We start from the raw sequence: 16565 nt of genomic DNA, 5'->3' as shown, positions 1-16565 counted from the left end.
GAAGAAAGAAAATTCTGACCAGTCCATGCTTTGCCGAAGTCTGTGTCGCCTTGCCCTTTTCGAATTACCCTGTGTTGATTGTGCCTCGGACGGGGACTGAGATCACGATGACACTCCCCGTCCATCCTCGGTATACAGTACCACTAGGCCTCAGCATAGTGGTATCTAAATTCTTTTCCCGGTGACTGTTTCACCGCAGAAACCCCCAATCCACAAAAAGGAAGCAAAAAACGGGCGGGGAGAAACGGGCGGTCTCCTGCAGCGGGCTCTAGCGGCGCCGTCGTGGCGACAGCTGTCACCAGGAAATGGTTCTACATACACATGGCATCCTGAAGGAGATCGCCATGGAGGTATCAACTTTTTAGAACCGCGCTACCTCAGCCCCCCCCCCCCCCCAGCCTCCGATCGCCCTCATATTGTTCAGGCAAGAGCCTAACTTTGGCCTATGGATTGAGACTAAGAGAGGCAGGAGATGTAGGGGGTTAGTAAGAAGAGTAATAGGATCTCGGGTAGGAAACTCCTTCGCTGCGCAATATGAAGAGCCGGCCTCAATTCCAATGAGCGTTCCTGTCGATTCGTGAGAACAGTCAGCTGGCCTTGCCCCAATTTGGCTTTTCTTTGTTTCCATTTCGTCCTATTTTATTTTTATTTTATTTTAACACTTTTCTATTTATGCCCCCATGTCGTGCATCGTCAGACCTAGAGACTGCGTGGTTGGAACTCAACCAATCCCATAAACACTAGAGATTTGGTTCTTTCAAAGATGGGTTGGATACCTTCGTCTCGTGGTGTTTCCCCCAGATGGACTCATGGGCTCATGGGATCTTGACTCATCGACATGGGGGTAGATCCTAGCGCCTCAGAGAGATTCAGATCCAGATCCAGCCAGATCCACCTACATATCTCCAGCAATCGCCTCCACCTGCTCTCAGACCCATCGTGGCTGTCCCATGTGTAGCAAGCAACGGATCTGTATATCCCGGGACATTCTGCCTCTCTCTCCTACTTCTTTCAGACTCAGACATGAACCCCGAAAATCTTTCTTTTATGTTTTGCTTTGTTTTCCATCAGCTCCAGGCTTTTTGGAACCTATCCTCGTGTCTCAATTTATGGTTCGCCCCTTTTTGCTTTTTCAGGGATTTCCATTTCGATCTAACTGCGCCCCGGAAGCGCTAAGATTTCCCTCCCATGTCGTTGATCAACCTTAAGACCACCGATCCTTGCCAGCACGACACGACTCATTCTAGAGACACCGTTGCGGGGCCTGCCAAGGTTGAGATATGCGCTTGATCGTGCCCGTCGATCAAATTGACAGGTGTCAACTCTTTTCTTTTCTTTTTCTCTTCCATTCTATTTCCATTCTCGCTTGATCTTCCAATCCACACCCACCAGCTCACATATCATTAAGACATTTGTCGTGTTTGTGGTCTGAGACAGAGCAGAGCTCAAAGAAAGAAACAAGACACAGAGAAACAGAGAGAAAACAAGAAGGCCTTTCTGTGTCGGTCTGGTGGTTTTGTGGCAGAAGCCCCAGAGAGACCCCCCGGTCCTTTCTTTCCCAGCCATCTCAACTGGGGAGCCAGTTATCGCCCCAACTCAACGTCCCGAGCTGAGCTCGGAGTATTTTAGCGCCCTGTGTTTGATGCATCAAGGAATAGGCCTCAGCTTCAACGCTACTCCTAACAATATTTGCAGCGCTATCTCTCGAACTAACTCTCTGCCGTTAGGTGCATCGAACCCCGGTCAAACCGGGCGTCGTACCCATACCAATCAAATTTCAGGCCAATCCAACTAGGGACAGCAAAGGACAGCAAACATTTCACTACCATCGATCTTTCCACCCAGATGCATTTCCGGATCGACACTAGGATCATCTTTGCAAACGTAGGCGGCGGTCTGCCGTGACGTGTTACCAGCCGAGGGATTTAACTAGGACGTCGCTCCACATGTTCCCAGGGACCACCCAGAGAAAGTCAGGGACCTCCCCAAGCGCCTAGACTGAACAACGATCAAAGCATAATGGAAGGCGAAAAAAGGAGTTCATCCCCAATTGGCTGAAACATCTGGGCGGAACAGGCTCTAATCTCCCCGTCTGGACTTGTTCTCGTCATGGCCACCAGGTCATGTTCCGTGTGACGTTACTTTGTGAAACCAGGCCTGTTAAAACGCCGGGGGCAGTCTTGCTGGTCTTTCACCCTGAGAGAGAGAGAGAGGAGAGAGTAGAGAGGAGAGACTGGGGGAATCTGGATTTTGATGCACTGCGGAACTGTGCATATCATTTCCCCTGGGTACAACGAGTCTTAGAACAGAAAATAATTAAAATAATAATAATGATTGAAACACACAAGAAGTAAAAAAAAAAAAGAAATCCGACGGGGAAAAACGTCTTCGCGTTCATTATAGTACTTCCGGGGTTCGTACTGACGGTGTACGCCCAGGCTCAGGCCTTACGGCGCTCCCAGGACATAATCTAGGTAATTGCAGCCATAGATGAAGGGGGGCAAGAAACGATCTAAAGCACAAGAAAGGGGAAAAAAGAAATTCAAATTCAGAATAGGTAAAATCTGGAAAGAAAAAAAAATCCAAAAACCGAATGACCGGGGGTGTGTTTAGCCACTCTCTGTGTCTTCCCCTCCCCCCCCCAAAAGTCCACATATCATAGAGCAACCAAAAACGAACCAGGCAATCACACCGATTGCCGATTGTTACCAAAACCTGGACTTAAAACTCTAGCCCTACATCTCCCAGATAAAAAAAAAGGATCTTCCTTTTACTTATCTTCCTTGCCAACATGCTGTTTTTCCTCTAATATCTTGCTATTCTTCCTTTTTTTCTTCTACGGATCTCGCATAAGTATCTCGGAGCTCTACGTTCAAGTAGGTGCATGTTTGAGCTAGTGTTTGGTTCTTTTACCGGGCTTTCATTGATTTCCCTCAGAACAACAAATGGACTCCTTCTACTCCGAGAAGGCCGGTTTCGAAACGTCTCGGCACGACTCTTCTATCTCTATGTCCCGAGCAATGCGGAGCATGAAACAACACGAAATGGCTGATCGAACCAACTGTATCAGCCCAGAAGGAGAGATTGATGGCAAGCGTAACCCCCAAAGACGGCGAGTTCCTGTCGCAGTATGTACCCATCTCCCTTTCTTGCTTCGATGGAAGCTCATTCTTCTGGTACCATTCAGTGTGGTCGATGCCGACGACGAAAGATCAAGTGTAGCGGAGATTCCGGCGATGGCCAGGGATGCTCCAACTGCCGTAGTGCTGGAAATACGGACTGTCAGTTCTTACGAGTAGGTTTTTCTCCTCTATTCCCCGCCTCGTGAGAAGAGCCATAGTGTTTAGAGCTGACCCGGATGAATTCTAGGTGAATTCCAGTGCCGTTCTTCCCAAAGGAACAGGGTGGCCATACCCAAATGCAGTAGGCATGGCAGCTTCTCCCCGAATGAGGGTGTATACGCCGCATGTATCTGGCAAGTCGGCGCTCCTTTCCATGGGCTCGCCACAGACTCGCATGTCTGGGTTCCAGCGCAACTCGGATTTCGATCTTGGGACAGATGCGCAGGGCTTTCCACCCATTCATTACGAGAATGAACAGGGTGGGAACTATAATCAGTCCCCAGCATACATTCTTCCCAATGGTCCTTCAGGGATGCTGGACTACGAAACATCACCATGGGGCTCTAAGAACTGGGATAATGTGTTGAACGTCAACAGACCCGGTAATGGGGGCATCTATTCTGACACCGATACAAATGGCTCTATGGGACAATCTCCATACAACTACATGCTTCAAAGTCAAGGCATTCCCTCCCATGAAATTCCTCAAACTACCGCTGCTGCCATGAATATGGTCTCTGTCTCAGAAGTTCCAGGGTCAGACCGAACACTCCCCACGCCTACTAGTCGGTCACAGCAGGTCCCAGGCAACGCATCGGCCATGAAAGTCTTTGCAGAAGGCATGCCCGGACTCTCCGTTCCGTCCGACTTCAAAGGATCCTTCTGGAACCAAAGATGTGCAGACCAAAACCAAAGAACCCATACAGTTCCCAGCAACGCGCCATTCCCTAGCAGCACATCCCAATCTACAAAATGTAACAGCAACAGCAACAACGCTGCCCCCGAGCTTATCTTCCCTTACCTACCACTCTCTTCCTCTACAACCGACGATTCCTCTCCATCTCTATCATCTGCAGTCCCAGCATCCTCTACAACTAGCAGCAGCAGCACCTCATATGCCGGACTATCAATGGAAACCAGTCTCGACAGCCCATCTCAAGACTACCGAACCCTACCAAGCGACACTCGCCTAACACGCAGCTTTTCTCGAGACGAAAGCACCACCAACCAACGCCTCCTCACCTTATCCAATGAATGCTCGCCAGATATCTACGGCTACAGCAGTACCGAGAAGAGCAGCAAAGCCCGATCCGAAGAATCAGGATGCTCTGCAACTCTCATGAGCGGACTACCCTACATCAGAGTTCGATATGCCGACCCCCCAAACAACATGTTTCCATGCGGTTTGCTCCCGGATAATATACAAGAGTACCACCACCGTGGTGTAGCTGGGAACACGCACCGACCTCCCGTCTCGCCGCTAGGCAATCAAGGTGCTTACTAGAGAGTGTGCCTTTTTTCTTCTTCTCCTTTCTGCCTGATCTAACCCTTGCTCGCTTTGTCTTTCCTCGGATTCTGATTCCCGTGGGTTGATATTTTGACAGGGAAGATGCTTGTACGTGGGATACTTGCTGGCTTGAGCTTGTGCACGTGTCTCGGATGCACAGAACCGGCCGAAACGGAGTAAATCAACTCCCCCCCCTCCCTTTTCCTCCCCTTCCTCAATCTAAGTTCTTCTTCGAATGATACTAGAGGTCAATGGGGAATATCTTGTCTTCGACTGGTCGAGAACCGGACTGTTGGACGAGGGACTGGACTGGATACACTGTAGTTTTGGCACCTGCGCAATCTGCACTTGTCATGGACGACCCTTTCTTTATTGTTGGACCCATCTCATCTCTTGCATATGGCGGCTTATTGTTGTCCCTAATCTTGTATTTATCGATTGGTTTGGTTTGGCTTGGTTGTGTTGGACTGTGCTCTATTTTGCTTTTCTTCGTCCTCTTCTCCTTTCTGTCTTTCTTGTCCCCCTATTTTCCCTCGCCTGTTGTATTTTTGCTAAGTTATTTGCTTTACTTCCACCATCTCTACCCATTATCTGTCTTGCACTTCTTACTTCTCCCTGCAACGACAGCCTCAATTCCAGATCCCACTTAATACCCCCTCATCCTACGAGTCCGTGATTTCTCTCTACCTCTAGAATATGTTTGTTCTCCCTTCTTCTTTCCCTTCTATTTCTAGCTTTGTATAGGTGGATTTATCTCAATTCCGTCCTTGACGAATTCGAACCTACTAACTCCCAACCTATTTGGACAACATCCTCCTCTCGCATTGCATTGCATTACATTACATTTCCCCAGCTCCAGCCTATTTCGGGTACATTATGCTCAGAACCATGTGCCGCTCACTACATGGAATCGAATCCCGACTTTCATTCAAGGATTGCTGGGCGAGAAACCCTGTAACAATTGTTTTTTGGAAAATTAAGCTTGATCTCGCGGTCAATGTCACTCACTGTACCTGCAGTGCCCGCATGCTCTCGTGTCTCGTGTTTCCCAGCCATACACAATACAACTTACATACCAATGACCAGATTCGGCAATTTCCGTTCTTGATTTGGTTTGTGCTTAGCTAGAGCTAGCCTGCTAGGTAGAGGTACAAGAATCTTGACAAGGACGGGGACTATTTCCGAATACCTTTTACCTTTTACCTGTTTTGTTTTGTATCTCATTTTCTTTTTTTGGAGGTGTGTTTTTGCTATTTTTATCATGGCTTGCTTCCTGAGTGGGCATTTTTCTCAGTACGGATGGATGTGGTAAAGCTTGTGTTATTTCCTTTTCCCTTTCCTTTCCATCTATGTGCAGTTCCCGAGATGCCCAAGAACCCCGAGAAAAAAAGAAAAACAAAAGAAAAGGAGAAAAAAGAACAAAGACCATGCGGTCAGTGCGATGTGTGAGAGGGTTGTCTTGTGTTGGACAACAGGAAAGCAGATTCATACCCACGGGGAATACTGATTTTTATCCGCTGAGTTTCGTGGTGGAGGCTTATTTTTTAGGGGGGTTTTTTGGGGGTCATTTGGAGAAGTAATAGTATTGAAAACTTTGTTATTTTGCGTAGTTTTATTTCAAGTTTTATTACCTCTTCCCTCTTTCTGGCTCACTCGGAGTCGCTCACTTGCATAATTTTTCTTGTCTCTTATTCTCTTTTCTCGTGAGCGATTTGCGTGTTGGGGTCTTCCTCTTACCAACTTAATAGTAAATTAATATAAACTAATTAATCTATTCGTTCTATTTCTCCCAAAATACTCATAAATATCAGTATCAAGGAAGGGTTTTCTGCTGCCTACCAGTGTAGCTCCCCTAGCGGTTTCGGCGTCGTCGTATTCTGGGGCCTGTATACTTCAGAGATACTTCGATCTCATGTACCCATGTAATATATGAGATGTACACAATATAGGTATAATCAAGGAGCAATGAAGGACGGTACCAAGCCCCACAAAGTCAATAAAGGGACTCCAAGCTAACTCAGCCCTAGCCCATTGGCTTCAAGTTTGCGAATATCATCATAAACCTTAAACAATCTCATCTACACCACTCATATAGACCAAGCGAAGCTACCAGGCAAATGGCAATACAACCCCAATATACCCCACTCAAGTCCAGGACCCTCAATTGAAAATAATCACTAGCAGCAGACAATGAAAAAGACACTGGCATAACCGCACCGCACCGCACTCCTTGAGCTGGTTGTGTAATCCTGCACAACACGACCCCACACAGAAATTTGGAATCTTTATCATAGAGCCCTGCAGGCATGTTGTAACCTTCAAGTTCTCTCACTTCTTTTTTCTCTCTGGGGATATTTATGTACCAGCACGCACTAAACGGGGGAAGTGTACAAAGAGCCGCCAGGGATTAATTTGTAAGTGGGCAAACGGGGTCGATATATCTTCCGGTCGACTTGGCGATGCACCCCTTCCCCCTGACCTGATTTCCCGATTGAGATGAGATCGTGATTAGGGAATGTTGTAAGGGTAATTAGTCGGATCGGACTGGGAAGTGTATTACATGGATAGTAATACTAGTACTAGTACTCTAGAGTCATTGTCTGCTAATAGCTTTGTTGTTTAGCCATGAATGACTGTAGAATAGATCGGGCACAATATAGTAGACCGGCTCATGCCGGCTACGATTCAATATAGATCACGGCAATGCACTGGACGGCATATGCGAAGACGCTGTGTACAGACCGGTCGACTGCATCATTGTCTCTCGCCGGATTTCCGGACAGCGGACTGCCGGTAGTTACGTGGAATGTGGAGTTTATTTGAATTTGAGTTGAGGGTGTGCCTGGGTGGGTTGTACGACACGATGAGAGTTTGATCCCTTCTGATTTTGTCTTGATTTTCGCTTTTCAGTGTTAGCCTAGATGGGAAAACCAATGCTACGAGTAGTGACTTGGGGGTTCAGGTCCAGGCCCACCCCGGATTCTGGGTGGGACTGAGGCATCGAAAGGGTTTAGAGTTAGAGAGCTGGCCAAGGACATATGGATAGCACATGGGATGGTGTACGAGTACGTGTATGCCAGTAGCCATGCGTAGACCACTCACTATTACTACGCTGTGATCTGTGATCTGTGACCTACGATCTACACGAGGGAATCGATGAACAGAAACAAAATATGTAATTCATCCGGGACGAAGCCCGTTCTCATATCCCTCGCTGTTTTGATTCGAACCCGATGATCCAAACCACATAGAACAAAACAACACTGACGCCTTTCTTCTTTTGAAAAGGGGATCATCAGATCACCGGTCCTCAGCAGCATAGCATTAGCCATCCCCGGGGGGCACCGGTAACAGGGAAAAAGTTCCACATCCATTCGGAGACGGCAAACGACTTGTAAATTTTTTGGGAGAAAGCTAAATGCAAATGCCGAGAGCCATCTCCGTTTCACACCGACCACGTCCTATTCGCCTATCCCAGTCGTTATGAAAAACCGAAACAGGCGGGACTCCCAAACCACCAGGCCACCAAACGTATCCATCGCGCCATGAAAATCCATGATTGTGAAGTTATGCGGTGTGAGACATTTAGTCCTTGTTCTTCTTGGGGCCCTTGGTCTTGGCGGTACCACGGAACTTCTTGGAGCGGTTCTTCCGTTGCTTGCCTGGAGGGGGGGAAAGGAATGTTAGCATTGAGAGTGGTGGGAGTGGTGGGCGAGGGGAGATTGGCGAAGGGAAGGGGTTCGACGTACGCTGCTGGCGGGAAGGCTTCTCGACCTTGGTGGCGGCACCAATGCGAACCAGACGGTAGGCGGGCTCGAACTTCTTCAGGGCCTCCTGGGAGTCGTAGACCAGGGCGAAACCAGTGCTCTTACCACCACCGTACTGAGTGCGGAACCCGAAGACGGAGACCTGGTCCTTGTTGGACTTGTACAGGTCGGCCAGCTTCTCGCGGAGCTCGTCCTTGGAGACGTTGGGACGGTTGGGGTGGAGGACATCCCTAAGCAAGCACGAAAGTCAGTCGCGCAGTTCTGTGTGAAAAGTATTTCCAATCGATGATGGGTGGTCGGATTCGTGGTGCGATTCTCGATTCTCAAATTCTCGATGCTGGATGCTGGATTCTGGACTCTGGATGCGTCGAATATTCTTGCTTTCTTTTCAATCCTCCTATGTATGTGGTCGTAGATGTATTCCGATGTCTTGTGTGGTCGTGTCGCATCTCATTTGTCCAATCTCGAATTTTCGAATCTCGAATCGAATCGTCCATCTTTCCTCCCACCATCGCGGAAACCAAGGGGGAAAAGAGGGGGATTCTTACACGACCATCTGCTTGCGAGCCAGCAGAGGGTTGCGGATGAACTTGCGAGTCCGCAGGGTAACGGGGGTGTCGGCCATTTTGGTGGTGTCGTGGTGATGCAGAGAGGAACACTGTGGAGAGGCGACGACTTCAATTCAATTTTCGTGCGGTGCGTTCTCGGCTAGGGCTTGGCGCTAGCCATTTTAGGCGGTGACTAAGGGCGCGTCTTAGTCATCATTCCAGAAGATTGGAGTCACCTGACCACAGTCACCTGCCTCAGTTGCCCCGGTGCTGATCAGCTGACCCTTATCGATAAGCCACTCCTGCCTGAATCCACAGGCAGAACACATTTCTGCTTCTGCGGGGATCGATCTCCAATTGCAGAAAGAGAACTTGGAACAGCTTTCGAGACACCATACAACTCAATCCCAAAGCAGAATGTCCCGCCACATTCACACCCTCTCAAAACAGTACTTCCAACTGGTCGACGTCCCTCAACTATCAATCCCACCAAACAATGTCCTAATCCAGCCCGCCGTACAAGAAGCCTTGTACGAGCACATGTTCAACGAATCTCTCACCCCACTACCGCCAACAACCTACCGATCACGAGTCCTGAAGCTCCTCCTCGCGCGAATTGAAGAAGGAATCACAGACCCAGAAGAAGATGTACGTAATGGCATTTCCAAACCATCCACAACGCCAAAAACAAAACCCCGCGCGCAATTATATCCCGGAAATCGGCAAGACATTCTTCAAATCTAATATCTGACCCTTCTTTGAAACCAGGAAATCCTCGACTCATTAATGGAAACATGGGCCAATCTCCTAACAACTCCCAAACCCAGCGCCCTGGACCAAGCACAACAACTTTCTCAAATAAAATACACCGCGCCTACACCTCCACCTACACCTTCAAGCAGCACCACCACCACCACACCACCCCGAACAGTAACAATCTCCGAATCCCGCGGTGTAATCCTCTCAGGCGGAACAACCGGAAACAGAACCTGGGAAGCAGCCCTACACCTAGGTTCATATCTCGCAACAAGCGCAGGCGAGACCCTCATCCGGGGTAAACGGGTCATCGAGCTCGGTGCCGGCACGGGCTTTCTCTCACTATTTTGCGCGAAGCACCTTGGTGCAAGGGCTGTTGTTGCGACGGATCGGGAGCCGTTTTTGATTGATAATATGCGGGCTTGTGTGGGGGTTAATAACAGGGAAATTGAGATTGAAGAGGATGGGAGGGAAGTAGCTAGGACTATTCCGATGTACCCGGCCATCTGGGACTGGGGGACGAAATTAGAGACTGCGACTGTGGAAAATGAAGATGGAGAGGGAGAGGGAAAGGAGCAGGACTCTGTTTCTGCGGTGGGAGATAAGAGTGTTGGATTTGATATTGCTCTTGGAGCTGATTTGGTGCGTTTTCCCTTCGTCTCGCCTCGTCTACCAACAGGGATGAATAAGAAAGATGAATCCCAGGAAGGCTCTGTCTGGTTATTTTGTTTCGCACCTACTAACGAAAATCCTCCCACCCTCACAGATCTACGACGCAGATATAATCCCACTACTTATATCGACAGTACGGGATCTTTTCGAGAACTACCATATCAAGCAATTTATCATTGCGGCGACATTAAGGAATGAGAAGACGTTTAAGACGTTCTTGGATGCTTGTGGTGAGTATTTTTCTCTTTTCATTTTTCTGGCTGGCTGGCTGGTGAGATGCTAACTGCGGCGATGTATAGAAACGAATTCTTTCACTGTTGAGACACTCCCGTTTCAATCTATGGCTGAAGAGGAACAGACGGGGTTCTTTCATTCGACTAGTATTCCGATTCATACGTATCGGATTTTACCTTCTAGATAAGGGGGACTACGATATCCGAAGTACTAGTATTTCAAGAGAGTCGTTTCATGATGGATGTAAAGCTAATGGTGACTGATTGGGCTACTAGTATTGATGGATAACTCGGACTCAACCCGATCCGGGAGAGATGTATTACTACCTAAGTTATGACAATGCAATACATAGAGTTTAGGACCCAGTGAGATCCTTATTATATTTAAGAGATTGTATTATTATCATTGAAGCTATACCAGCAGCCCAACACAAGACAAATGTTCAGCAATAGTATCTAATAAACGAATGTCTCGGGGTATCACGAAATTGTCTGCAACGCCAACAAGCACCATTCAGATCCCTACCAGGGGTAAAGGATGAAGACAAAATTAAACAGAAAAGAAAAAGAGAAAAAGAGAGCAACAAAACCGAAACCAATGCAAAGCCGTCCATGCGATTGAAAAGTTGAGAGAAAAATGCAATGCAATGCAAGATAGATATGGGTGATTGGGTATTGAGATCAAGGAGATTCATAAATAGGGAGAGAGAGGGAGTGTAAGGCCGCAGCCCCAGGATCAGCTCTCCTCGGCAAGACTCTCGCGAAGCAGATTCTCGTCAATGCCTTCTGGGTGAATTGAGACTGGGGCCCGGGGCGGTGGACGGAAACCGAGTATTGGGCCTTTCTGGTTGACGCCTGTGAATCTGAAGCGGAATTGGGGCGGCGAGTCGAGATTGGGATTTGGAGTCGAGGAGAGGGGATGTGTTGTATTATTGGATGTTGGTATAGGTTGAGAGGCCTCCGGTTCGTGGTTTAGTTGCGATGGAGGAGGTATAGATTCGGATTCATGTCCAGGGTCGGGTCCAGGGCCAGGCTCGTTTGAAGCTGTCGTCTCGTTCGCTTCATTCTCATCGCACTCCGTAGGGACAGGTGCTGTACCCCACTTCCCCAGAACCCAGCCTCCCATGCGTCGACCCAATGTCGTCGTCTTCCGCGGGGCCGGGGTGGCAGAACTGGTGCTGGCACTCTCTGCCGAAACAGCAGACGCTGTGTCCGAGGTCACGCTGTTACTGGCTGCCATGGAGGCTAGTAAAGATCGAGATGACTTCTCCGGGGCCCTGGCGCGGTCGACTGTGATTATTGGCGCGGAAAGGACGGGTGGCGTGGAGACCAGCTCCACGCTAGGTGAGACGATGCGTTGCGGGATGCGCATGCCGGGATGCCAGTCGCCCATTCGGGAGTGGCGGGTTATAGGGGTGTGGATATCCATGCCAGCTACGGAAAGTAGACTGTCGTGGGACGATGATTTGCGGAGTGTAGGTAAAGGTACTTGTATGCCGAATGGGTTGTCTGTGGGCTGATCGCCAGGTACATGTTGAGACCAAATTCCAGATGATGATGGTTCGGATTCTTCTGGGATGACAGGTTCTGCGAGATCCAAGAAACCTGTTCGGTCATAGTGCTCGTCGTTGAAAATACCGGACGAATTCTCGGGAATTTCGGGAGAACCGAGTCCTGGCAATGGGCGGGATGGCATGTCGATACCCTTGAGGCCTCTGGCTTGCATGAGTGGCGATGAAAACACAGTGCTTTCGGGGCTTGTCGGTTCAGAGAAATCTGTGCCGCGATCAACACGGTCGAATATTGAGGATGTTCGGAATGCAGATTGCGGCGAGCTGGCCAACGAATCCGCGGGAGGTGATTGGTAGGACCAACGGCGAGAGGACGGTGGTGGGATCGAGACAGAAGTGTGTGAGAGGATCGTATTCATAGATGAACCGGATGATTGGGAGCGATGGATAGATCGACGAGGTGAATTCGTGCCCATCGCGGAATGTAAGGGAACCGGGCTACCCAGGGAAGGACGCTTCTTCTTGACGCGACGATTGACCGAACCCTTATCCTTCTTCGTCGGCGGGGTGTGGTAATGATGGTGAATATGGAACTCCTGCGAGACACGACGTTCCTTCGACTCCAGCTCCTCACACAGAGTCGGCGTGCGCGCTCCATCAGATTGCTCCTCACCTATACCGTCCAGCGGCTGATGAAACAGAACCTGATCGCGGAGATTTTGGACCTCCTGATTAGAACTTTCGAGCATCTCACGAAGCTCCATAATACCAACCTGCAGATTCGCATTATCCTGCAGGATATCCTTGACGAATCGCGAGACGACAGGAGTGCCAGGATTGCGGCCAATTTCGGACGCCGCAGCGGCACCTTTCAAGCGACCAGCAGCATTATCCAGCTCGCGCTCAACATGTCGTTTCCGCTCCATGCGCTGAACAAGTTCTTCGTGCCTCTCACGCTCCTCTCTCGCCTCAGCCTCGATGCGCTCAACCTGATCATTCAAATCACGGAGGGCACTCTCGGCATTCCTCCACCGCTGCATAGCAGATTTCTCATCTTCTTGCGCAGAAGAAAGACATTCCTGTAATCTGGACTGCTCGGTCTCCACTAGAACAAGCTGGGCCTCAAGCTCTGCCGCCCTCGATGCGGCAACTGTCAACCGGCGTAGCTCAGCCTGCGTACTTTCCAGAGTAAGCGTAAGCGACTCGACACGATCATCCGACTCGGCAACACTCTGATTCAAACCCTCGAGTTGCTCAAGCAGACTTCGGTTCTCCTCGACGATACGCGCATTCTCGACCTGAACCTGACGCTTCTCACGCTCCAGCGCATCGGCATTATCGACTAATCGCTGGCGATCCTCTTCCGCCTCCGCCATATAACTCTCATGACGATGGAGGAGAGCCTGTAAAGAAAAAGTCAGCGACGACAAGCCTAAGGAATCTGCATCTGCATTTGCATTTGCAGAGTAATCAAAGAAAGAAGTGGCCATGACGGACGCCAACGCAGTGGGTGAGGACGGGAGACCTCGGTAGGAGAGATGCCATGGAACAGGATGTGGATGGACTTGGACTGGCAGTGGAATGCAAATGGAATGGTCAGAGGTATGGTCGGGGATTTGGATTGTTATCCGTTTCGTCATTAATCCCTTCGTTGAAGAAAGGCGGGGAGGAATTCGAAGAAAAACCCCCGGCCCAAAAAGCAACGATCTGGAATTCCAAAATGATGCATCAAACATGCAGCAGCCTCAGCCAGCCCTGACCCAACCCACACCAGCTGTGCCACGTCGATGACCCATCGACCCACAGCACATCAAATTGGCGCCCGACAGGCCAGGAAATGAAAATGAAAATGAAAAAGATTGCTAGATGCAAGACGTACCTGTCCTAAGCGCGCCGCCGTCGCAAGATCCTTCTCCAACCCTTCCAGCGCAAGAGAATTATGCTCCAACAGGGCACAATCCTGGCGTCCACAGCAACAACGCAGATTCGCCGGGGTAGTTGAGTAAGTCGGAATGCCGGGGATGATCTCAGGCTGGGTTGTTGGGCCACAACTACCAGGGCCAACACCGTTGGTGCTGGCCAGGTTGTCGTTGTTGGCGGAACACATCGCGGAATGCGGAGAGGAATCCATCGCGAGAATGTGGAGCTGGAGCTGGCCCCCTCAGGTCGACGGGGCGGGCGGATCATTCGATGGGATTGGTGAAATCAGCGCGGGTTGAGTAGGGCCGAGCTCAGCAAAAGGAATAGCGACAGGAACAGGAAAGAAGACGGTGTAAGAGGCGAGAGAGGGGGGTGCGGTGCGGTGCGGTGCAGTTGCAGGTGGAGGTGGATGGCGTCTTTTGGGGTTGCACGGCGGAGAAATGGTGTCAGCTGATCTGATTGGCTGGTGTATGCTTAGTAAGGTAGGTTGGGCATACAGTATACAGCTGGGTACACTGGATATAGATCGAGTTAAATGGAAGAGCATGAATATCAACAGAGTAGAAAAGAGAGTATTATGTCAAGTACGTGATATTAGAAAATACTTGATTTCCAGGTATTTCTCCAGCCTCAAGGGTGACCGATATTCTTGCCACTAGGAGGCTCGGAATGAATACATGCCAGATATGTACTGTGGACCCTTGCATCACCATACAGATGTGAGAGATCTGGTGGGGTGACTGTGAAACGAAGAGAGGTACATACACAGTAACTCTTCTAGGGCATGGTCAGCGGGGCCTGCTGTGCGACTGTGAGTATTGGTTTGTAGATACATCTGTTTCAGCCGTGATACGAGTACGAGTAGGTAGTTGGAGTACTAGTGGATGTGGTAGTGAATGTCTGGGAACTTGACAACTAGACTTATGCCCTTGTTTCACAATCCACCGAATCTAATCTAATGCAACTACGCCACCGCTGGGTACCAAGATATACTAGTAGATCGAGTTGAGTGGGAGAAGAGTAGTATGGATTTCTACGATGCTCTGCAGGCGGTAAGGACTATGATATATATTTGAAATGCACTAAAATCTCCCAAAAAATAACAGATAACTACCACCACGCCGAACGAACGATGGAACCCAGCATTGCGGAAAGTACTCTGGAAAGTTCGTAAAGATCAAGATTCAAGAGATCCAATAGAAGCCCTGAGCAAGCTGGCAAAGATCGGAATCGTAACATTACTATCAAGTAGTTACCAGTTCACAGTTACCAGTTAATCCTGCTTGTAGGTGAGTTTTATTGTGCTCCGTCGAAAATATTTCTGCGCGAGTCTCTTGGTAGTGCAGGGCCTAGAAATGATAAATAATCTATTTCACTACCTCGTACCGATGGGTGCGTATAAGGAGTGTATAAGGAGTTTATAAGAACCACAATCTCCCATCTACTCCAAACACAAAAGAAAAAAGAACATGAAAGACAAAACAAGACATCCAAAGCAACTCGAAAAAACACACATCTCCCCTCCCCTCCCTCCCCTCACCGCGCATTAACATCAAACCCAATAGTAGCACAAGGCATATTCCACCACCCACCCTTATGCGTATCCCAACTCCATTCACAATAATTGTTAAGTTGCTGAAACTCGCTCTTACAATTATCCGGATTAACCGTATACTCCCAATCACAACCATTATAGATGTTAAAAATCATCTTATTCGTCGGATTCCACCGCGTAAATTCGACCTTACTCCCAGACGCGATGGTCTTACCCGCCCACTCATCGCACGCGTCGCTGCTACCCGACCAGGCTGGTCCTCGGCCGCCGATTGCCCCGCTGCAATAGCATTGCTTGTCTGGGGATGGGTTGTATTGGCCGCAGTTTCCACCGGTGCCGTTGTCGTCGACGCGTTTGAGTACTTGGGCTTGGGCTGTGGTGGAACTTGTCAGTGGGGGTGTTGTTGGGAGGGTTGGGTGTTGTTGAACTTATTAGTACTCTCTAGTTCAATTTCGGACTTTGGCTGTGGTGCGGCGAGGGCGAGGCCTAGGCCTGTTGCGAGGTTCAATGCGAGGATGATGAGGAACTTCATCGTGGAGACTCTTCTTTTTTTGGTTCTTTTTCAGCTCGGGTGGTTTCAACTTGGAGTTGTTTTCTGGTTATTCTATTGACGAGACTACTTCTGTGTCCTACTTACTTATACATACCTAGGTATATTTTGAAGATCAGGCAAGCAGCCAAGAATTAACTTCAATTTCACTTATAACTATCACTACTTTTATCATTCCTAATTAGGGTACTTATTCGTCAAGATAGATAGCAAATAGCAAATAGCCCCCTTTAAACAAGAAACAGACGAGGCTGAGATCGCAAGGGTTGGCCCTTTGGCCCATAATACTTGTGCAGTAGACATCCATGGATATCGTTGGCCTCATGATTTTGCCCTTTTGATTCGGTATCTTCAAGTTGTTGACATCTCCATCGACAATCTGATTATCTGTGCTTGGCTTGTTGGACGCTTGATCTACCGGCAA

The 16565-nt window shown here is 49.0% G+C and overlaps 5 protein-coding genes across 5 annotated transcripts; 2 read left to right on the top strand and 3 right to left on the bottom strand.

The window, feature by feature from the left end:
- Positions 1 to 3447: 3447 nt before the first annotated feature.
- On the top strand, positions 3448 to 4626 carry N7509_013195 (uncharacterized protein; the record flags this gene model as incomplete). The annotated part of the gene is made up of 1 exon (XM_056637832.1): positions 3448 to 4626. One exon carries the CDS (start codon positions 3448 to 3450, stop codon positions 4624 to 4626), a length of 1179 nt encoding a protein of 392 aa, XP_056481339.1.
- Positions 4627 to 8214: 3588 nt separating this feature from the next.
- N7509_013194 (40S ribosomal protein eS24) lies at positions 8215 to 9021 on the bottom strand (the record flags this gene model as incomplete). The annotated part of the gene is made up of 3 exons (XM_056637831.1): positions 8215 to 8291; positions 8379 to 8626; positions 8945 to 9021. 3 exons carry the CDS (start codon positions 9019 to 9021, stop codon positions 8215 to 8217), a joined length of 402 nt encoding a protein of 133 aa, XP_056481338.1.
- Positions 9022 to 9361: 340 nt separating this feature from the next.
- Positions 9362 to 10793, top strand: N7509_013193 (protein-lysine N-methyltransferase; the record flags this gene model as incomplete). The annotated part of the gene is made up of 4 exons (XM_056637830.1): positions 9362 to 9592; positions 9713 to 10342; positions 10467 to 10602; positions 10672 to 10793. 4 exons carry the CDS (start codon positions 9362 to 9364, stop codon positions 10791 to 10793), a joined length of 1119 nt encoding a protein of 372 aa, XP_056481337.1.
- Positions 10794 to 11341: 548 nt separating this feature from the next.
- Positions 11342 to 14223, bottom strand: N7509_013192 (uncharacterized protein; the record flags this gene model as incomplete). Its single annotated transcript, XM_056637829.1, has 2 exons — positions 11342 to 13519; positions 13996 to 14223. 2 exons carry the CDS (start codon positions 14221 to 14223, stop codon positions 11342 to 11344), a joined length of 2406 nt encoding a protein of 801 aa, XP_056481336.1.
- A 1349-nt stretch (positions 14224 to 15572) lies between these two features.
- N7509_013191 (uncharacterized protein) lies at positions 15573 to 16123 on the bottom strand (the record flags this gene model as incomplete). The annotated part of the gene is made up of 2 exons (XM_056637828.1): positions 15573 to 15964; positions 16030 to 16123. 2 exons carry the CDS (start codon positions 16121 to 16123, stop codon positions 15573 to 15575), a joined length of 486 nt encoding a protein of 161 aa, XP_056481335.1.
- Between the last annotated feature and the right edge of the window lie 442 nt (positions 16124 to 16565).

Source organism: Penicillium cosmopolitanum (assembly GCF_028827165.1).
Source record: "Penicillium cosmopolitanum strain IBT 29677 chromosome Unknown utg000012l:1.0-3308103.0:1.0-3310761.0, whole genome shotgun sequence".
NCBI lineage: Eukaryota > Fungi > Ascomycota > Eurotiomycetes > Eurotiales > Aspergillaceae > Penicillium > Penicillium cosmopolitanum.
Note: the sequence above shows the minus strand (reverse complement) of the source record. Positions and strands in the feature narration are given on the sequence as shown.